Source organism: Balaenoptera ricei, chromosome 8, assembly GCF_028023285.1.
Source record: "Balaenoptera ricei isolate mBalRic1 chromosome 8, mBalRic1.hap2, whole genome shotgun sequence".
Taxonomy (NCBI): domain Eukaryota; kingdom Metazoa; phylum Chordata; class Mammalia; order Artiodactyla; family Balaenopteridae; genus Balaenoptera; species Balaenoptera ricei.
The window spans coordinates 43376719-43400566 of NC_082646.1; the positions used below are offsets into that span (position 1 = coordinate 43376719).

Below are 23848 nucleotides of genomic sequence, written 5' to 3' on the forward strand. Positions count from 1 at the left end.
GGAAGCTTTTCTTAGGTGAAATCCCTTGGGAGTTCATGTTGTCTGAAAGTTAATTAGTATTTATCTTACCTGATGATACACATAGTTTTAGAAATTGTATGTTTTTTCTTTTAATTAACTTCCTCTGAGGTTGATAATCATAGATCAACTATGTTTAATATCATGATTACATAGTGCAATAAATTGCTGTTTTACGAGCTTAGCTGTATATAATCTTCAACATTGTTCTGAATATCATAGCAGCAAAGAATCTTATGAGAAAATTACCTTTTCTGTATTACTTTAATAAGTACAAAAATACTTTCACTTAAATAACTCATTTAATCTCCATAGTAACCCTCTGTATTCCACTTTTTTTTTCACACACACACACACACACACACTGTATTTTATTTTTACAAGAGATAAATAGACTGACACCAAGCATTGTAAATGGATGACCACAACAAAAGCAACAATGATTGCAATTACCAAACACGAAACACACTCATACTATGTCATAATATTGACATTCAGTCCAGTAATCCTCCACTGTAACAGCTCCTTTACTTTGCAGTGAAAATTGATTTGTATATTCTTTGCCTCTGTGTCCTTGTGGGATTTTTTTTTTTAATTCAAACAGAAAGTCACAAAAATTATAATCATCCTCATCAGTTCACTCAGTCCCATGTAATTAATTTTTTTTTATCTTGATCTTTTGTTAGCACTTTTATGAGTTCATCAGTTTTTCATTAGAGTTCTGAAAATGCTTATTCATTCAATTCAGCAGTACAGTTGTATTCCACTTTTAAGTAGCAAAGATAGGACTTGAACCAAATATAACTTTTGGCTCATTCAACTTCTGGTTGAATGGAAATGTTAATTTGATTCCTTGCCTAGATTAATTTTTAGTTCTCTTCTAATGCTAAAACCATGGTCATGTGATTTTAATAGCTTTTGTTCTAAAATGTTTAAATCTTACAACTTTTACTTTTCAGATTTGTACAAACTCTTATGCATCTTCTTAAGGGAAATATTGGAACCGGTCTTTTAGGACTTCCACTGGCAATAAAAAATGCAGGCATAGTGGTAAGACTCATCTTTGTAATCTCTAGTTAAAATACAGTTATCAGTCTTAATTTACAGCAAAAATTACAAGTTAACATTTGACCTAGTCAAATATAACCTGGTCAGGTGACAACTAGATAATCATTTAGCTGTTGCTGATAAAATTATGTGAACTGTGATAATAATATCTAACCAAAAATGAGAGTTAATTACTCTTTTCATTTCTACTTAATTGCTTATTTATAATATTTGACAGAAAGATCCTAAATCAGTATTTGATTTTTCCAGGTATGGTTATATCTTATTATTCTTTTGGATTTTCAGGAATTTAAGTAATATGTTCATATCAACAAATATATTTATAGAGTATTTGTATTGGTGAAATTTTATAGTTTTTTAGATTCCAAATAAAATATGTAGTTTTCAGACTTAAAGAATAATAGTTAAGAAAAGGAATAACAATATCTTTTGAAAACAAATATTCAAAGTTATGTTAGAAACAATTATTGTAATTATAGAGAATCCTGATAGGGGAGATTCACTTATGAAGTAGTGAAATTATATTTAACTTTTTTTAACTGACCAGTTTTCTTAACAACAGTTGTAACTATCATCTTTCTCTGCATTGGACTTTGTCCACCCTAATTTAGAGAAACTTAAAAATTTCTGATTATAAATATAAACTTTCGCAACATTTTGTCTGTCTCTCAATAATCAGGCATCATTTTAATTTTAGTAAATAAATACTTGAAATTTTTTATGTACCACTTTTTCAAATAATTATTTTCTAGGCACAGTTTCTCACACGTAATTCTCAACAAGCAATCTATAGAAGAAGTAGATTGCCCACAATCCCAGATGATACAGTGCTTTTTAGTCATTTAGATAATGATTCATAGTTGCATATACTTATAATGGTGAGACACTGATAGTCACAGACTTGCCATCTGATGTTAAATATGATGTTGTATTCTATTCTACTTTGTTGCATACCTATACTCTACATTCATAGGTTTGGATAGCCAAGTCGATAAGATGGAATCATATGTGGTTGTCTTAAATATTACTAAATTCTTTCTGTATCAGGTTCACTAATTTCCCTTATGCAAATGACTCTTTAATCATTTTTCTAACAAATATTTATTCACTGCAAATTAGTAGTCTGTTGTCTCATTGTTTATAAGGTAACTTGATTTTTATTAAACTGAAATATTTACATATTATAAAATGTTTCCCTCACAGCTTGGACCAATCAGCCTTGTGTTTATAGGAATTATTTCTGTTCACTGTATGCACATTTTGGTACGTTGCAGTCACTTTCTATGTCAGAGGTAAATGTGGATTTGTTAAGTCTATTTAATTTATTTTAAATCTATATATTTACTTAAAGTATCAGATAGTCTTATATTTCTACTGTGCTTTGCAACTAGAAGTTGTATTTCCTATAATCTGTTACATAGATAAGTCTAAGAAAATGAATATGGGAAAAGGTAGCATTTCATATGATTGCAATCTAGTCAGAATATATATACTTCCTTTAAAAGAAGTGAAATAGAATGGTTTCTTTTATTTAGTGTAAGTGAGAAAAATCAGGGAAGTTATATGGGGAAAATGGAGGCAGCAGGGCTACTTTTAGTTAAAGAATAATGGTCTTTAATTTGTTAGTAATTTCATTTTGGGTGTAATGCCTTTGCTGCTCTTTGCTGGTATGTGGGTTGGTAGATAGTCAATAAAACAATATTTTGTTTTCTTTATTTTTGCATCATAAAATGATTCTGTTGGATAGTGAAACAACTTTTTAAAAAAATGAATATTGTCTATTCTGATAAACTGATATTCTAATCTTAACTCTTTTTTGTTGGTGCTAAATGTTCTTAAAACTTTGGGCACGTCATTTATGATCTTTAAATAACAATGTATACTTAAAAAAATAGGAGAGGCAACATGGCTATTTTGATGATTAAATAAGGTAGTTTGTGTAACAATATATTATAAAGCCCTGTACAGATGTGTTAAATAATGCCGTTCTAAGAATGGAATAATTTAAGCATGAACAGTGCAGTTGATGTTTTTAGATAATTGAAACATTTAAATCAGTGAAACACAATTACTACATTATATGAATTCAACAAATACATAAACTTTAATAGTGGATAAAAACTAGTATACCGGTAAGAAGGGTATATAAAAAGTTTTAATTTCATGAGATAACTTTAGAAGTATGCAGATCTCGAAATTTCGAAAACTCCTCTGTCAGTGTATAGCCCTTTTATCTGATGTTCTTTTCAAGAAATGGATTTATGGACCAATTAAAAAGTTTTCTTTTTCATATGCATGTATGTCATTAACTTTCAGGTTTAAAAGGTCAACGTTAGGGTATAGTGACACTGTGAGTTTTGCTATGGAAGTAAGTCCTTGGAGTTGTCTACAGAAACAAGCAGCATGGGGACGGTAAGTACTTGCTATGTTATTAATAATTATTTTAAGTATTAATAATATTTAAAATTACATTAATTTTAAGCATTTTAATCTGACAAGATACATTAACAAAAGTATGATAAAGTTGGGAGGAAACAATCTTTAGAGTTAGACAGACTTGGATTCAAATCTCAACTCTACCATCTTACAAATTTATGATCTGGGTCAAAGTATTTTTATTTTGTTTTAGTATTTCACTATCAGATGAGTTTATAATAATACTTCACAGGATTATTATAGTAGTCTAAATAAAATGATATTTATAAAGCACCTAGCTAACCTCTGGTATAATCATGCTCAATAATTAAGTAAAGGAAAAAAAGCAAGAGAAATGTTGCAATCTCTATTTCAAATAAAATTGTGGTGTTTAGCTACATGTTCTTAAGACATCTGAAGTACGTATTTTAGCATAATCTTGTTTTTATTATTGTATTGTTTAAATGTAACTTTATTATTGGTGGACATAGCTAATCAAAATCAGGTAAATACAGGACTGGAAAATAAGCACAGGCAATTCACAACATGCTGACTATGGTACAAATGATACGGGCGGTGGAAATTAAAAGAAGGAAAAGAACAGTGTTAGTAGAGTAGTTTATGGTTAAATATGGCCTTTCTGGGGATTTTCAGGACGTTAGATGTGTTTATGAGCTGCTCAGAGTTCACAGCCTGATATGCTGTGTAGGAGGAGGAAGAAAACAGAGCCGAATGCCCTAGGGATTTGCCCCCAGAACCCTATCTTCTTCCTTCTTCTCCCCCAGTCTATAGGCACCTTTGTCTACTTTTTCTATCAAAAAGAATGGCTTTCAGATAGAAGTGGCTGGAATGATTGTTGGTAAGGATACTAAAATCAAAGGTGGATGAAGAGATCTTAAGGGAATACTTAAACGTAATTCATCAGTGAGGAGAAACTTGAATTCATTTCAAGGTACCAAGATTACTAACAAATGAGATCCCCTGAAGAACCATAGAGAACTAGAGAGTTATGGCAAGAATGAAGATGGGCACGGGCCCTTCCAGTTTCAAATGGGAGGAGGAGGGTCTATAGATTTTTTTAGACTAGGTTGCTTGACAGCTTGACATTTATGGTCAAACAAGAGACTATAACGAATTAGTAAGTGCAAGCTCTTGTGTCACTAATTGTTCCCAGAACAATAGGGAAAGGTATGGGCTGTATACTAATAACATGAAGGCAGACTTTTGATTGTAATAATACCCAAATAAAGCTCATTTGACTGGTGAATTCCCTTTCCTACTCCCATACGCTATTTTATGTAGCTGGAATTTTTTAGAGTATCTAAAAAAATATGAACAGAGCTAAGCTCCTGGAGAGGTCTCTGGTGGAATGACTTAGGGCCATGCCCCCAGTCCTCTCCCATTCCTATTCTTATTAGTGATTTGGATAGTAGGGAATATGTTCATCCTGTTTGCTGGGAAATACACTGGGTTGATCTGAAAAAGATCTTGAGAAGTAGGAGAGATGGGTTTAAACTGATGAAATGTTTTCATGAAATCATTTTATAGACAGATACTCTTTTTTTTTTAAAGAAGTTTATTTATTTATTTATTTATATTTGGCTGTGTTGGGTCTTTGTTTCTGTGCGAGGCCTTTCTCTAGTTGCGGCAAGTGGGGGCCACTCTTCATCGCGGTGCACAGGCCTATCACTGTCGCGGCCTCTCTTGTTGCGGAGCACAGGCTCCAGACGTGCAGGCTCAGTAGGTGTGGCTCACGGGCCCAGCCGCTCCACGGCATGTGGGAGCTTCCCAGACCAGGGCTCAAACCTGTGTCCCCTGCATTGGCAGGCAGACTCTCAACCACTGTGCCACCAGGGAAGCCCTAGACAGATACTCTTAAACTGTTGAATTTCAGAAGGAAATGATGGGAAAATATGGGCTTTTAACTTATGTAACATTTTTTTGCTCAATAATAATTCTAGTGATATACAGATCATAAATACGTGCTCTTTGTAGAAAATAAATGCTTTAAGCCTATTTCTTATTGTAATGAAGTAAAAAGAATAAATGCTATTATGAAATATTTTAAAATAGTTAAAAAGAGAAAAAATACATCGACATCTTAGCAGCTCTTATTAATACTTATTTGTGGGTATCTCTTTTCAGGAGTGTGGTTGATTTTTTTCTGGTGATAACACAGCTGGGATTCTGTAGTGTTTATATTGTCTTCTTAGCTGAAAATGTGAAACAAGTAAGTATTTTTCTCCAGTTTTTGAAATTATTTTCTTCTGATGCCATAGTTATGGCATCATATTTCCTCTGAGTAAGCTGTGGTTGAATATGAAAATGTGTTTCTTTCATAAATCATGTATCTTTCTAGATTTTCCTTTAGTCGTTTTTTTTGCAAGTTGGATTCTGCTATTGTTGATTTTTACGTTTCTTGCTATTATGTCAATAATGCTTGTTCTTTCAGATCGAAACAGGCATAATTTACTGATTCTTGGCTATTTGGAATTTAGATCTCAAAAGCAGATATATGGATGTTTTGGTAGCATATTTTTTACATTGATATTTTATAAAAAAGTATATAAGGCATTAGCCAGCAGCCTAAAAAGCAAAGTTAAAAAGTGGGCATTACTAAAATCTCATAATTATTGCCATTGTCTAAAAAGATACTGTGTCCAGAAATGTACAGTGTTCTGTAGTTCTCTCCATATTATAAAGGTTTGTTTTAAGAGGAAGTGGTTTGCAGTCTTGGTAGAGACTGTCAATTTGAACAAACATGCAAAGCACTGAAATAAAAAAGCTCCCCTATCAGAATAATGCCAAAGCACATTTCTTTATGTGCTTTAACTGGTAGTTGGCCTATTATTCCTACTTTACCCTCTGCTCTTCTTTATTTTAATCAGTAACATTTGTTAGTATACACAAGTGCATGGTGCAGTAGTAGGCATTATATATAGTAATATGTAGAACTTCTCGTAGGTATTTTAATGCAAAATCATGTGAATGTGTGTTCTAAAGAATCTATATGTATATATCTAAGTATATATTTGACTCATTTTTCTAAGTTATAAACTGCTTCATTTTATATTTAGACCAAGATTTGGCAACATTTTTTATAAAGGGCCAGATAATAAGTATTTTCTGTTTTGCAGGCCATATGACCTCTGTCTCAACTCAGCCATAGACAACAATACATTAGATATGGCTGTATTCCAATAAAATTTTATTTGCAAAATTAGGTGGTAGATTGGGTTTGGTCTGCAGGCCAAAGTTTAATAAAGCCACCAGCTTAGGTTTTTAATGTCGGAAAGGATCACTGAGTCTTTCTCTTATAAATAAGAGAGTTGATGGTTTTATCAGCACTACTCATTATAGATGATGTGCTTTTGATTTTACAAATATTTAATTCCACAAGTCACATATTTTTAGGGCTGCTAACTCAGTTAAGAGGCTATTTATTGTCAAGATAGACATACTATCTTAGCAGTCATTTACATAGAATACAGTGGAAACGGTGCCTTTCTAGGATCGTGCAGCATGGTAGTACTATATCTTTTCTATCATCTCCTAAGAGAGCCACCACCAAGCTTGATTTAAAGTTATAAATAATGCTAATAATGCCTTATAATCTTATATTTATAAGCTATGATATACATCCTGTAATTTTTTTACAACTACTCTGTAATATAAGTTCTATGCTCATTTGATGAATGAGGAAACCTCGTCTCACAGAGCATGAGCAGTGTCCCCTAGGTCACGTGAATTAGTCAGAAACCTAGGTGCCTGACGTAGCTGCCACACAGTATATTAATTGTTCATCACTGGGCAGGACATTGTCTGATTTTAGTTGTGTGTATGTGTACGTGTGTGACATAGACTGTGTTAAGTACATACAATAAATATCTATAAGCTTAGGATTGGTGACTTTCTCCTATGAAATGATATCAGATGCTTCCAAAGTTGAATGGAAGAATTTAACTCATTTGCACATATCCTAAGAAGACCAGGTAGAAAAAGTGACTCTCTGGAAGGTAAGGAGAAGCTTGCTGTAGACAGATGAAAGATCTTTTGAGGCATGAAGAGCAACATGGAAAAAGACATTCAGTCAGACTTGAGACTTGAAAAGTTGAAAGCAACGCTGAGCACCTCACCTCTGCAGAGCAGACAGATGGTCATTGAAACAGCATCATGAGAGATTTTCCCTCTCTGCGGAGGTGTTCTCACACTTGATAGCAATCTCCAATTAAAGACACATGGTTTTTTTTGTTGTTGTTTGTTTTGTTTTTTAAAATTTATTTATTTATTTATGGCTGTGTTGGGTCTTTGTTTCTGTGCGAGGGCTTTCTCTAGTTGTGGCAAGTGGGGACCACTCTTCATCGCGGTGCGCGGGCCTCTCACTATCGCGGCCTGTCTTGTTGCGGAGCACAGGCTCCAGACGCGCAGGCTCAGTAATACTGGCTCACGGGCCCAGCCGCTCCGCGGCATGTGGGATCTTCCCAGACCAGGGCTCGAACCCGTGTCCCCTGCATTGGCAGGCAGATTCTCAACCACTGCGCCACCAGGGAAGCCCCCAGGACACATGGTTTGGTTAAACCTTACTAATTGCTACTACTTTTACAGTTAAAATTTGTAAGATTTTTACCTCCTTAATGTACATAAAATTGAAGGTTCAGTATTTCATTGAATCAAAGAATTAAGAGTTTAGTTCCCATACAAACGTGTACATCTCCTGCTTTGTAACTGTCACATGGCTGTTCTTTCTTTCTTTCTTTCTTTCTTTCTTTATTTTTGGCTGTGTTGGGTCTTCGTTTCTGTGCGAGGGCCCTCTCCAGTTGTGGCAAGCGGGGGCCACTCTTCATCGCGGTGCACGGGCCTCTCACTATCGCGGCCTCTCTTGTTGCGGAGCACAGGCTCCAGACGCGCAGGCTCAGTAGTTGTGGCTCACGGGCCTAGCCGCTCTGCAGCATGTGGGATCTTCCCGCACCAGGGCACGAACCCGTGTCCCCTGCATTGGCAGGCGGATTCCTAACCACTGTGCCACCAGGGAAGCCCCACGTGGCTGTTCTTGATCCCGTTAAGCCACTGTGGACAATTGACAGGGGGAAAAGAACTGTGGTGCTTCAAGTGATTCTAGTCTGTGGTGGTTGTGTAGCTCCTCTCTGTTCTTACTCTGAGATACTCAAGAAAATGTCAGGTAGACAAAGTAGTATATATGGGCGTGAAGAGTTGGGAAGGGATTGTACATTCAGAGGAAGAAAAATGTTGTGATACCAAAGACCATGGACTTCAAAGTCAGAAGATCTGAATTCAAATCCGTGCTCTCAGTTTTAACTCACACATTGGGTAAGACCCTCTTGTCCCTGGTCAAGCCTCGGTTTCCTTATTTGTAAAATGGGAACGGTAGCAAAATCTCCCCACGTTCCTCATAAATTTATTGTGAGGTTCAGCTGACAAAAGGTTTGCGAAAGCCTTTATAAAATGCATTATGCATTTTATATGCAGTATGCAAATGTAGCGTATTGTGTCTTTTAATTCTGCATTTTAGCTTTGCTGAAGAACATAATCTGTCTTTGGAATTTTAACCATTAAATTACTGAATTGAAAAGTTAATAAATAGTAGAATTTAGTAAATTTGAGATCTAAATGGAAACAACTGAATTTAGTAATTTTATTTTATAATATTTATTTCAGTGTTTTGCATTTTGGTAAACATGTGAGATCATAGGAAGTCCTATTAGATAGCCAATCTCTGTCTCTAGAGGGCACCAAAGGATTCAAATGTTTACCTGAATCTTGCTCTGGGTATGTATCTACATTTTTATTTTACTTTATTTTTTAATCTTGAGAATTTTTATAACCATCTTTCTGCCAAAGAATACTAATTATTATGAGAGATTTGTGGTAGAATTGATTTCAAATTCCCAAGCACCTAATGACTCAAACAGTCCTTTCTAAAATTGGTTATATAACTGCTTTTCTCTTACCAGGTATCCTTGTTAGAGCTTAACTTTGATCATTATCTAATCTGATTATTGGACGTACTTCTTTGATACAGAAGTATTTGGCTGTAAATAATTTGGTTACAGAGGAAATTGGGTCAACAAATAAAATACATTCTTAAAAGCCAAGTAATGTGAATTATCAAATTTGCTTCTATTTCGTATTATAGAAAATAAGATTAAAAGTTTTAATGGACAATTACAAGATAAATGAGAGCTATGCATTTCTTAAATGGTACATGGTGTAACCTGAGAGTTTGTTAGTCCTGTGTGAGTTATAAATTGCCAATATAACTTAAAACTAGTAGATATATTCCCTGCAGTTTAAGATGATATGTACATTTGTAGTGACACTAAACATTGCTTATTGTGGATAAGTGTAAAATTAAACACCTAAATTATTATTCATATCAGGATTTTGTTCTGTACTTCTGACCTTTTGGCCTTTTGTTACTGTATTTAAGGAGAGAGAGAGAGAGATGTCAAGGTGGAGGCCAGGTGGCTACTTGGGCAGGGTCCCTCTTTAAGGATTGCAGCATTTTGGTCAGGTAAACATGTACCTGTCACAAGCTAGATCCTGGGGTCTCAGGCCTGGGTTTGAATCCTAGAACCACGACTTACTGGCTTGATATTATATAGGGTTTTTTTTTTTTACCCTCCCTAAACCTCAGTTTCCTCAGCTATAAATTGATATTAATACTACCACCCACCTCAGAGTGTTTTTTTGAGGATTAGTTGAGATGTTGTATAAGATTTAGTTCAGTACCTGACACAGAGTAAGTACTCAGAAAATACTTGCTGTTATTACTATAGGGTCTGGTTCTTAAGAATTTATGTATCCAGAGACTTGATAAGTCTTTGTGTTCCATTGTGTTCAAAGGAGGGTACAGTATTTGGGGCAAATAGATTTTCACTGGAATTTATATTATAGTTTGATCTGCCAGTGCTGTGAGTTTTTAAGATTATTTTTAAAGTCCTCTATAATTTCATTTCTATCTTTGTAAGTTGGATTATGTGATTAATTGAATCAAGCACAATTTTTAGTAAATGGAGCCTATAAATCATTGCATCTCTTTTGAAAGTTGAATATAGGTTTATAGAAGTGGCTGAATAAATTTTGAGGCAAAGTTGATTTATCTTGTAGAAGTTTTTTGCTCTAATAAAAATGTATTTAGTGTCTAGCATGCATGAAGGTAGTCGATTTTTGACAAATATTTATTGACAGTGATGATAATTCATCAGCAGTTGCTTTATAAAATACCTTTAAAGTTAGGCTCTGATTTCTAAATTTAATTTTGAGTACTGTACATTTCTAAGAGGTACTTAGAGATTGTTTCTTACTTTGAAAAAAGTATGTTAGTAGAATACCCAATGGCCATTCTGGACAAGCATGCTTCCACTTTTGATCATCTCAGAAGCAGGTTGAGCCTTTCTAGGCATCATGAGCTTCACAGTCACAAAGCTTCAAAATAAATTAGTAAATCCATCCTCATAATTTTCTAGTGAACTTTCTTTTCACAGTATGATAAAGTTATTTTGCAAAGAAGATTATCCTATTTTAATTATCCTTAAATTTGATATATATATTTCTAAGACACTAGAGTATCTTAAAACTATGTATTTTATTTATTGTAAATGAATTTATCATAGAGTGTATATAGATCATAATTTTCTTCATATTTCTCCTTTATGATTATAAGTTGATGGAAGTTTTTTTCCCCCCCTCTTCCTTATTCTCCTGGTAATCCTGTATAGGTTCATGAAGGGTTCCTGGAGAGTAAAGTGTTTGTTTTGAATAGTACCAATTCATCAGATCCATGTGAGAGAAGAACTATTGACCTAAGGATATATATGCTTTGCTTTCTTCCATTTCTAATTCTTTTGGTCTTCATTCGTGAGCTCAAGAATCTATTTGTGCTTTCATTCCTTGCCAACGTTTCCATGGCTGTGAGTCTTGTGATAATTTATCAATACATTGTTAGGGTAAGTATAACATGTTTTTAACTGTGTCATATGTTTCTTAACAAGTAAATATTTTTCACTTTGGAAGTAAAAGTAATGATAAGTAAAGACTCTACTTCATATGTGTCACACAGGAGATAATCAGGGAACTCTGGTTTCCTTTTGGGGGATACTGCTTAGTTGAAAAAGCAATATATGACATAGAGGTTGAAAGCATAGGTTTTGTAGTCAGATCTGGTTTTGAATCTTGGTCAGTATGTTTCTGGACTGTATGATATTGCTTCAGAAGATAGTAATACCTAACTTATTAGAGTTGTGAGATTTAGGATCGTGCCTTAGTGCACTGCCTAACGTGAAACAAAGAACTCATTAGTGTTTTGTTTATTCCTTTAAGATTTAAACCAATCACAAGAGACGGGAGTACAAACGTGATTTTATAATTTTCTTTCACTTCTGAACCTTTATTTGCTGCCACCACTTCAGCTCACTGCCACTACACTAGGCTGTAACCTCTTTATCTGATGTATGCAATAACCTCAACTCATTTCATTGTCGGCAGTCTGGAGACTCTTAACCCAGTTTCCTTAAAATATTCTATTGATGGGATTCAGGGGATCTGCAAATCCCTTAAAATTATTTGTAAGATTTAGTGTTTCTGTATGTATATATGCATTTTTCTACTGAGCAGCTGTATAGCTTTCATCCCTCATAGGAGCCAATGACTCAAAAAAGGTAGAGAATCCTATTTTTTCCTGATACAGTCCATTTTATACATTGCTGCCAAAGCAGTTGTCCTAAAATCTCCATTAGCAATTCACTACAAATTCTCTTACGACGGATCTATGTTTCCTTTTTGCCCCATCTTAATTCCAAAGGCTGTAGACTCTTTGTTATATCATGTGAGAGTGAAAGGCGACAGGCAGGAAGATCTCATAAGACTTTCTGGAGTTCGTGACCCCTTGGCTGGACATGTGGGAGTTAGTGGAGCAGAAAAGGAGGCTCCTTAGGTAGAGGGAACCATGTGAGCCTTGAAGTACAGTTTAGCGTTATCCAATAATCCAAACATTTTAGTAAGTTTTTCATTTTGACCCTAGCTTATGTTTCACCATTATATCACACAGTTCTACCTATGCTTCAGATGTTCTAAATCTATTCCCCAAATTTTCCCTGTGCTGTCACACTTCAGTTTCTTTGTTCATCCTCTTTCATTGGCCTTGAATTCCGCTTCTAGTCAGGTAAAGGCAGAGAACACAGGCTGGTGAGGAGACTTGGTCTAGCTGGAAGAAGTGGCCAGTGTGGGCCCAGGGATCTTGAACAAGATGCGCAGTCTGTGAGTTTCCAGATAATGAGAGTTAGAAGAAGGCTATATGAGTCAGGATCAAGAAATCAAAGCCAGAGTCAGAGCATAGGCACAAGTAATAAGGGTAATGGCAACTGTCAGGTCAAAGAGTAAGATGCTGAAACCACAAGGAGACCTGTTCTAGAGAACAGCACGGCGTTATTGAGATAGAAAGCCAAAGTCGGGAAATCTTAGAGACCAAAAGAGCAATGAAAGTAGAGTGGGGAATGAATTTCATTGGACACCATCAGCAGTGGTTGATAACTGACTATATGGCTCTCAGCTCAGACGTTGAATATGCTTATGTATTTCCTGTTGTGGCAGGAGCCATACCCAGTGAGAACAGCCTGGGACTTACAGGTGGAAACAGGTAATCAGGAGCATTTAGCTCAGATGGAATGTGTGGGCTTGAGGGAAACAATTGCTTTTGGCAGTGAAATCCTAACAGCTTGGCTACATTTAACATAGGATGCTTAAAGTGTTTATTGAAAGAATTATTCACATTTATAATACACATTTGCTGCTGTGAAGCTCAGAAGTATATGATTTCGCTCTTCCATTTTAAATTCTTTCAAGTAAGTAAAGATGTAACTTATTGACATCTTATTTTTTCTTTCTCCAGAATATGCCAGATCCCCACAACCTTCCAATAGTCGCTGGCTGGAAAAAATACCCTCTCTTTTTTGGTACTGCTGTATTTGCTTTTGAAGGCATAGGAGTGGTAAGGATTTAGTCTTTATTACTATTTTTTAAAATCTTAAGTTAACACAAAGACTTATTTACATTTAAAAATGCCTGTTTTTTGTTTCTATTTTTTTATTCCTAGAAAACGATTTGCATTTTGGTATGACACTCTTGAATTATAGTTTCCTTCTTCTACTTACCAAGACTTTTATCTTAGATGTGTCACTTTCTCTTAATCTGTAAAATGAGAACATTTGAGTAGATGATTTTTTAACATTTTATCATGGAAATTTTCAAACCAATACAAAACTTAGAGAATAGTGTGATGAACGCCTATGGAAGCATCACCCAGCTTCAAAAACCATTAACTTATGGCTAATTTTGTTTGATCTATATTCTGTCTACTCTAGCAAGTCTGGGTTATATTCAGACAAATCCCAAACATCATATTTTATAGACTGGATGATTTTAAATGAATTGAAATTGTTACAAATTTACTATTGCATAAGAAGAGTCAAATATAAATTCTCTTCTTAGATTTATACATATCATACTTGTTTTGAGAAATGATGTTATCATAAAGCTAATACCAAGAGATACAAACATCCTGAGAATTCTGAGATCCTAAATACTTCCATTCAAGATGCTTGCAGTTCATTTCAAGCCTAGAATATGTAGATTTGGGGAAAGTAGAATATTGCTGTTTACTCCATAGCTTATGTTTCATAGCCTGATGGTTTGGTATGGGAGCAAAACCACTCATAAACATCTATTTATATGAACCACAGACAAAACAGAACTAAAAGACAATTTTATGCCATTTTACTTGGGTTTCTGCTCTCTCTGAATTCTCCTTCATAGAATTCTCACTAATTCTTACAGCTCCACTTATCCGTGTTACAGCCATAAGTGTAGATTTTTATTTCTGCTTTAACTAGTAATCTCTAGTTAACTGTTGGACATTTCCAGTTAAGTGTTGTTCCTCTGACATCTCAAATTCAACAACTCCGAAGTCTGACAGATAACCTTTATTTTTTTTAATCTAAAACCAGTTTCACTTTCTCATTTCTCTATTTATTTTAGTTTTACTTCCAGTCACTCAAGCTTGAAATGTGGGAGTACTTCTTTTCACTGTGTCCCTGGTTTCCCCATTCCAGTCAGTAATTAAGACATGTTGAGTCTTCTTTTCATATTTCTCCAAATCTATTCCATAAATGAGATTATGTGTAAAACACTTAATGCTGCTTGAGGGAACCTCTGTAAATGTTCATTTCCTTCTCTTCCTCCTTTTCTAGCTGCATTGACACCGTTCTTGACTTTAGCTTCTTATTTCAGGTCTGGATTATCTCTGGAACATACAAATTGTTCACTGTTCTCTTTTCCATTAATCACTTAAAATTTCCATGTCGACCTGACTAACGCACCTGAAAAGTGGAGATGAAATTAGTTATTATCTCATGAGGTTATTGTAAATACTATGGGATGTATTACATGCAAAGCTTTTGAAAAATACCTAGCACATTGTAAGCACTCAGTAAATACTTGTTATTATTATTACTTAGTGTCTTTTACTGCATGGTCAAATTGTATGGCCAAAATCTCCAAAGATTTGCCTAAATAATTAACTTTGCAGTTAGCCTTTTTTCCTTTAAAGGTTTTTTTTTTTTTCCCCATAATGAAAATATTCATCTTATTAAATTGACGGACATTAGATACAGATGGATAGATATAGAAACAGTTATAGACATGTATATACATGGATTAGTATACATACATATATTTCCTAACTCTGTCTGCTGAGAGAACTGGAAGCAGTGGCACCCAGTAGCAATGAGCACACTCAGCACCCAGATCCTGAGTTCTAAATACAATTCTCCAGCAATGGAACCAAAGTTCTTTGGAGAAATAGCTGATTGTAGGGCTGAAGCAAGGAAATTCAATGTGGGTCTGGAGCATCTTGTAGTGCCAGCAAGTATGGAAGTGCTCAAAAAACAGAAGAATGGATGCATGTCAAAGGGACACAGGACCCAACCTGATAGAACTCACGATGACCAAAGATGGAACGATATGAGCAACAAAATAAATAATAGTGTTTGGGATTCATGCTCAAAGTATAAAACAAATATACATGAATCCATACTAATACAAATAAATGATTAAATAAATAAGTACATAGGGCAGATTTTCAAATAACTTATGTAAATACCCCCCCTCCAGGAGCTCTAATTTAATCCCCTCTATCTGTAGTGACTTACTTCCAATGAATAGAGTATGATGAGGGAGGAGGAAAAATCTTTACAGGCAGAGAAACCTGGCAAACACTGCCTTGCCCAAGTGATCAAAATTAACTTCACCAGTGATAAATCATGTTGATAGCATGTGTGATGAGAAGGGCACTGCACCTCTGTGGTATCCTTTTCTGAAACCTATTTTCCCAGTCTAGTCATGAAGAAAACATCAGACAAACCCAAGTAGAGCGACAGTGTACCAAATACCTAACCAATGCTCCTCAAAACTGTCAAGGTAATGTATAATAAGGAAGGATTGAGAAACTGCCACAGACCAGAGGAGATTAAGGAGACAGGACAGCAAAATGCAATGTGCTGTCCTGGATGGGACCCTGGAGCAAAAAGGACGTTAGTGGGAAAACTAGTGAAATCCAAATAAAGTTTGGAGTTTAATAGTAATGTACCAATATTGGTTCTTAGTTGTAACACAGGTACTTAGGTTGTGTGAAATGTTAACAATAGAGGAAACTGGTCAGGAGTATATGGGAGTCTTCTGTTTATCTCTGCATCTTTTCTGTAAATCTAAAATTATTCCAGAGTAAGAAGTTTATTTTAAAAAACCTGACAGTTTTGCCTACTAAGAGCTGATTTCAAATCTTATTTTTAAGAATTAAAAAATCTGTAGTGTGAAAAAATATATAACACGTAGAAAAATACATCAACAATTATGTGTTGCATATAAACTATAGAAAGATTAATTTGTGTACATATAAGACGGGATATTAGATTGTTTTAAATTACTTGCATTCTCTTCTTAGGTCCTTCCACTGGAAAACCAAATGAAAGAATCAAAACGCTTCGCCCAAGCATTGAATATTGGCATGGGAATTGTTACAACTCTGTATGTAACATTAGCTACCTTAGGATATATGTGTTTCCATGATGAAATCAAAGGCAGCATAACTTTAAATCTTCCCCAAGATGTGTGGTAGGTAGACAAGACTTTGTTAACCTAGTTTGTGTATTTTGTAGATATAAGTTACCAATGTTTCATGATAAAGATGTATTCTTGGTTTTATGATTTAAACATTTAAAATCTTTACTGTGATTTCTTTATTTGTGTAATCTAAATTTTTTTCATAATCTTCAGAAGAGATCATCTGTGATTTTACATATTCTTGTGGGATTTTTTAAAAGACTCAAAATTATAGGGTGTTCCAAATTTGAGTAACATATGAGTAAAACATGACTTTTATTTATTTATTTATTTTTATTTTTTGGATTTTTCGAATATTATTTATTTTTTTATACAGCAGGTTCTTATTAGTTATCCATTTTATACATATCAGTGTATACATGTCAATCCCAATCTCCCAATTCATCACACCACCACCACCACCCCCCGCCGCTTTCCCCCCTTGGTGTCCATACAAAACATGAATCTTTTAATATAGACTCACTTTATTAAAAAAATTTAATACTTATCCTTGCTGTCAAAAATCCAACACTCTGGGTTCCTGATAAAATAATACAACCTATCACTCATGGCCCTCGCTGTTTTACTGGTCACCTTTAATACTGTATGTGCCCCAAGTCCTTTCTGAACACAATTAGGTCACATTGTGCAGTTGACCCTTGAACAACATGGGTTTGAACTGCATGGGTCCACTTATACGTGGATTTTTTTCAATTAACATATTAGAAAAAAAAATTTTTTAATTTTTATTGGAGTATAGTTGCTTTACAATGTTATGTTAGTTTCTACTGTACAGTAAAATGAATCAGCTGTACATATACATATATCCCCTCTGTTTTGGATTTCCTTCCCATTTAGGTCACCACAGTGCACTAAGTAGAGTCCCCTGTGCTATACAGTATGTTCTCATTAGTTGTCTATTTTATACATAGTATCAATAGTGTATATGTGTCAATCCCAATCTCCCAGTTCCTCCCACCCCTCCTTCCCCCTTGGTATCCATACATTTGTCCTCTGTGTCTGTGTCTCTATTTCTGCTTTGCAAATAAGATCATCTATACCATTTTTCTAGATTCCACATATATGCGTTAATATACAATATTTGTTTTTCTCTTTCTGACTTACTTCACTCTGTATGACACTTTCTGGGTCCATCCATGTCTCTATAAATGACCCAATTTCATTCTTTTTATGGCTGAGTAATATTCCATTGTATATATGTATCACATCATCTTTATCCATTCCTCTGTTGATGGACATTTACATTGCTGCCATGTCCTGGCTATTGTAAATAGTGCTGCTGTGAACATTGGGGGTGCATGTGTCTTTTTGAATTATGGTTTTCTCTGAGTATATGCCCAGTAGTGAGATTGCTGGATCATATGGTAGTTCTATTTTTAGTTTTTTAAGGAACCTCCATACTGTTCTCCATAGTGGCTATATCAATTTATATTCCCACCAACAGTGCAAGAGGGTTCCCTATGCCACACCCTCTCCAGCATTTATTGTTTGTAGATTTTTTGATGATGGCCATTCTGACCAGTGTGAGATGATACCTCATTGTAGTTCTGATTTGCATTTCTCTGATAATTAGTGATGTGGAGCACCTTTTCATGTGTTTGTTGGCAATCTGTATATCTTCTTTGGAGAAATGTCTATTTAGGTCTTCTGCCTATTTTTTGATTTGGTTGTCTCTTTTTTTGGTATTGAGCTACATGAGCTGCTTGTATATTTTGGAGATTAATCCTTTGTCAGTTGCTTCATTTGCAAATATTTTCTCCCATTCTGAGGGTTGTCTTTTCGTCTTCTTTATGGTTTCCTTTGCTGTGAAAAAGCTTTTAAGTTTCATTAGGTCCCATTTGTTTTTTTTTGTTTTTATTTTCATTACTCTAGGAGGTGGGAAAACTGGACAGCTACATGTAAAAGAATGAAATTAGAACACTCCCTAACACCATACACAAAAATAAACTCAAAATGGATTAAAGACCTTAATGTAAGGCCAGACACTATAAAACTCTTAGAGGAAAATACAGGTAGAACACTCTTTGGCATAAATTGCAGCAAGATCTTTTTTGACCCACCTCCTAGAAAAAATTGTTGAGATTTGTGACAATTTGAAAAAACTCAGAAACTACATAGCCTAGAAATATCAAAAAAATTAAAAAGTTAGGTATGTCATAAATCTATAAAATATATGTAGCTATACATATAACATACAAAATATGCGTTAATTGACTGTTTATGTTATCAGTAAGGCTTCCAGTCAACAGTAGGCTATTAGTAGTTAAGTTTCAGGGGAATCAAAAGTCATATGCGAATTTTCAACTGTGCGGGTTGGCACCCCTAACCCCTGTGTTGGTCAAGGGTCAACTGTAAGTAAATAGTATTAATATTCATATTAATATTATATACATCTTAATATTCTCTTTAATATTAGAACCATATTCTGCTAAATGAAGCAATATATAGGGTTTTTTCTTCTTCCAGAGATTGGTCTTTGGAGATTTAAAAAAGATATTGGCAGTCATTACGATGCAGACTTGCTACCTTATTTATGAAATGGAAAGTAACTCCTTAGTTTTGATAAATGCAAAGAATAAATGCTGATTTAATTAATATCACACTGCTCCTTTAGCTACTTGGATAGAAGTCTGTGAAACCTTAAGTTTAAATAGTATATATTTTGTAAAATAGATAGCTAGTGGAAAGCAGCCGCATGGCACAGGGAGATCAGCACAGTGCTTTGTGACCACCTAGAGGGGTGGGATAGGGAGGGTGGGAGGGAGACGCAAGGGGGTATACATACATGGGGATATATGTATATGTATAGCTGATTCACTTTGTTATAAAGCAGAAACTAACACACCATTGTAAAGCAATTATACTCCAATAAAGATGTTAAAAAAAATAAAGCATTGTTTCCCATTAAAAAAATAAATAAATAAATAGTATATATTTTGGCTGGCTTCCTAATGAGAGTTTGACTGCTATTCAGTAATCATTTGCATCCTGGATCTTCACTGGAGTCCAGAATGTTGTTAGAACAAAGGTATGCAAAGGAACTATTTATGACAGAGAGAAAGTACCTAGAATAGTTTCCAGGTTGCACAGAGGCATACATGCAGTGTGTTTATCTTTTTATTTTTAAATTATAGTTTAGCTATGACATATTTACAAAGGATTTCAAGATGGAACATGTTTTTTTTTTTTTTTTTTTTTTTTTTATTTATTTATGGCTGTGTTGGGTCTTCGCCTCTGTGCGAGGGCTTTCTCCAGTTGCGGCAAGCGGGGGCCACTCCTCATCGCGGTGCGCGGGCCTCTCACCGTCGCGGCCTCTCTTGTTGCGGAGCACAAGCTCCAGACGCGCAGGCTCAGCAGCTGTGGCTCACGGGCCCAGTCGCTCCGCGGCATGTGGGATCTTCCCAGACCAGGGCTCGAACCCGTGTCCCCTGCATTGGCAGGCAGACTCCCAACCACTGTGCCACCAGGGAAGCCCGGGAACATGTTTTAATGTCATACATTTGTTTCAAGCTGGAGACATGACTACCAACAAGATATACGGTTGTTCAGCATTTATTTCATTAACCTATTTTATAGTTGATTATATAATTTTGTTTCCTTCAAATATGCTTCTTTTTTCTTTTTTTATAATAGTTTAATGTGGAGTAGAATCTTAACCAGCTTAATATAAGAGAATCAAGGCTAAAAATTATGGTAGCTTAGTTCCTCTTTCAAAGACAGTATAATGTCTAGAAAATAGAATGGTATTTTTCTCCACTTGGAATAACATTTAGACTAAATCCTGAAAACAAATTTATAAATAAATTTGACAAGTACTTTTAATGTCAACTATAAAATGTAGGTGGGGAAACAATCTCAGAATTCTTCCCTACTCTTACTCACAAAAGTATTTAAAGAAAGGCTTAAGGGCGAAGGTGAGAGTGCATGCATGTCAAGTTGGGATGTTCCTGTCCGGAGGGAGTTAAGAACATGGTGAAGGAGCAGTGAGCAAGGATGTGGAGGGAATGCTTTTGGTATTCACAACTAAATCCTGAGCGTGTGATACTGCGCCTGCAGTAGCTTTAATTAATCCTTCCCTTTTTCTGCATCCCCTTCCACCTCTTGCCTTATCCCTAATTGCTGTGGCTCCCGAGTTAGAACGGAACTAGTCGCAAACCTTGATGAAAAAGGGACTATCAGATCATAGTTTCTATTCAAGAAAGCCTAGCTAGACACCTGCTTTTTTATTTAGGAGAGCCTTGTATCCTAAGAAACAAAAATCTGGGAAAAACAGGAAAGCAAGTCAAGATACTCTCCTTTAGAGAACTTGTAACACCTTCTCATTGTGTATATATGCCTTCTGTGGCCTATAGTCTTATTTCTTTATGGTCTGCAGCTGGGACAGTTAAAATACTAGCCATGGCTGAGGGATACTGGAGAGGAGGTGCTTGTCTGTTATAGTGATAGTCTTCCAAAATGAGAAGTTTGGACTAGAATAGTCATGGGGTTATACCTAATGTTCCTTTCTTGAAATGCTATGTATGAGTCTCTTCTCCCCCCAACCCACCCGTGCTTCAGGCAATAGGCCTAGCAATTTAGAGAATGTACAGTGTACTTTTTATTGGTTGGGCATGAAATCCAATGACTGTCACAAGAGCCTAGGGAACTCGTAGCTACTAGCTATGGGAAGCTGTAAAGGGCTTTTGATGCCACATTGACTTAAAGTCTCAGAGTTCATACGGGGTATTTCTACAAGAAAAGATTGAATTAGAAAGCAGCCCCAGAATAAAGCAAGTATGGATTAGAGAGGCTCCAAGTTATTATTATTTATTACCCTCAATCTTAGTGAGGCGTCATTTTTTAAAACTAGTTAGGAATAATATTGTTCAACATATTGCATTTAGCTTTTGAAGTAAAGGGTGTATTTTAAAGATGATAATGAAGTAAATTCACAATTCTGAGCTAGAACATTAGCACCTTGAGGGCAGGAACTCTGCATCTTCTGGGTTTGTGACGCATCTCCACAATCTAGCGCATTACTCAGCATTTAAGAGGCACTTAGTAAACGTTTGTTAAATAGTATTCTAGGCATAAAAGCATTTCTCCTGTTACTACTAGTCGTAGTTGAATGATGTTTTAGCAGTGGTTTTCCAAGATTTCCACTAAAGTAACCCAAATAGCAGACACACTTCCACTAACAGATTTCAAGGATATTAGGTTTTCATATAGACAAACACTGAGAAGCAGTTAGGTGACTTCTGCTGCCTCACACGTGGCATTCTTTGTGAAGCACACAATGGATAGGGAAGATTCAACCAAAAATAGGAAAGAAGCATATAAGAACAGGGAAGGTATGGGGTAGGTATTTGAATTTATTTAGAATATTGAACTGGGACTTCATTTTCCCCCCAAAACAGAACAAACCTTAAGTCTGAGCTCATGTTTGTAGCATATAGGAGCTAGGAGGCTGAGTATTCTGGGAAATAAAGCTGACAAATAGTGGCAGGTAATCAAGCTACATCTTAATTGATCCTACCACACAATCAGGGAGCTGAACTCTGAAGAGTTTGTTACCTAAGATGAAAATATTTAGGCAAGAATGGACTCACCGAGAGGCACAGTAAATAAAGAAGTAGAGCAGTAGATTTAAGGAAACTGGGAAAAGAAGGTTTGTATATTCTGGACTATTCCCTCTGTCCTCTCCCTCAGAAATTCTTAATGATCTTCCAATACTAAAGTTGCCTATATCTAGAAATCCTGGCCCAAACGGCTTCTGCCTTTCCTTTCCTCTGTCTGTCACTTTCTTCCTCACAGTGAATATTATTAAATTTAAAATGTAGGGCATCTATCAAATTCATTTTTCATCTAACAGATATTTATTTTATGTGTTTTTTGTACTAGGAAGTGTTCCCAGGCACTAGTGATACAGCAGTGAAGAGATAAAAAATCTCTCCCTCAGAGTGCTTACATTCTAGTGGACATGCTACAGGATTATAGCTAGTTCTCACAAAGACTTCTTGACAGATCTTAACCCTCGAGATTCTTGACCGTCATGAAAGGTCCAAGAGGGAAAGTGAGTTATTAGATTCTTTCCAAGAGTAGTTTCTGTATTCAACCTTGAGAGAAAGAGAATCAGTCAGCCACCTATTTCCCAGGTTAGGTTTAAAAAAATTAAGATATTCTTATCTATAAATTTTGTTTAGGTATTGATTTCTTAGCCAATGTGGGGAAAAGAATAGAAACATTGCAATTTTTGAAATCCTCTGTTTTCAGAACTTATGTTTTCACTGGACTACTTAGTTGTTTTCTCCCCCATAATCTGATTCTATATATTGACTGCAAAATAATTATTTAAAAAATATATTTCTGCTCTTTACTAAGATACTACATTTCTTTGCTACCAGTATAACAGACTTTGTTTTCAAGCAAGAGTCATTTTATTTTTGAAGTATTTTTATTTGTGATATTGATTAGACGTAGTTTCTAAGAATCACCTATCCATACCCATTTGTGATCATTAATATTAATTTAATTAACATTTAATAAGTGTCTATCCCCTGCCAAGTGTATGGGGGGTTATACAGAGAAGAATAAAACATAGCCTCTAACTTTCAAGAACTTTGGCACTGAGTTTTGTTTTGTTTTGTTTTTAAGACTTGTTTTCTTACTTTCTTTTTTTTTTTTTTTTTTTTTAAATTTTTAGCTGCACTCCGCAGCATGTGGGATCCTAGTTCCCCAACCAGGGATCAAACCTACACCTGCTGCATTGGAAGGCAGTGTTAACCACTGGACCGCCAGGGAAGTCCGTGGCACTGAGTTTTAAAATACCTTTTTAACGTGTACCATATGTCATTTAAAAGTTGTTTTATGTTCTTATATATCATCAAAACAAATTCCTATCACTTTAAGCAAGTTTTTTTATCCTTTTGAGAGACAGTTTACTGGGTAGATTCTTCTTTCAACTCTTCATTTCTAAAACTTAGTACCTATGGACAATTACCACAGATAATGCTTAAAACCAAAATGAGAACAAAGGTTGATAAGATATAGAAAAGTTGAGTAGAGAAAAATAGTACTTGAAAATGTAGATATCAAACATAGAAATTAGTGGGTTCTTAACGCAAAAAAGAAGTAAAAGTGGAAGAGTTGATTTTAAAAGACTGTAGTGCTTCTC

The 23848-nt window shown here is 35.1% G+C and overlaps 1 protein-coding gene across 3 annotated transcripts in view; it reads left to right on the plus strand.

The window, feature by feature from the left end:
• SLC36A4 (solute carrier family 36 member 4) overlaps window positions 1–23848 on the plus strand; it is a 46979-nt gene that overhangs the window by 11711 nt on the left and 11420 nt on the right. The window contains exons 3-9 of one of the 3 annotated variants that reach the window (XM_059930591.1): window positions 978–1068; window positions 2290–2378; window positions 3403–3498; window positions 5647–5731; window positions 11241–11468; window positions 13409–13507; window positions 16517–16686. In XM_059930591.1, the coding sequence (XP_059786574.1) occupies window positions 978–1068; window positions 2290–2378; window positions 3403–3498; window positions 5647–5731; window positions 11241–11468; window positions 13409–13507; window positions 16517–16686 (858 nt within the window). Of the gene's footprint in view, window positions 1–977; window positions 1069–2289; window positions 2379–3402; window positions 3499–5646; window positions 5732–11240; window positions 11469–13408; window positions 13508–16516; window positions 16687–23848 lie in introns of those variants that run through there. The other 2 variants (XM_059930593.1, XM_059930592.1) reach the window with 2 other exon arrangements.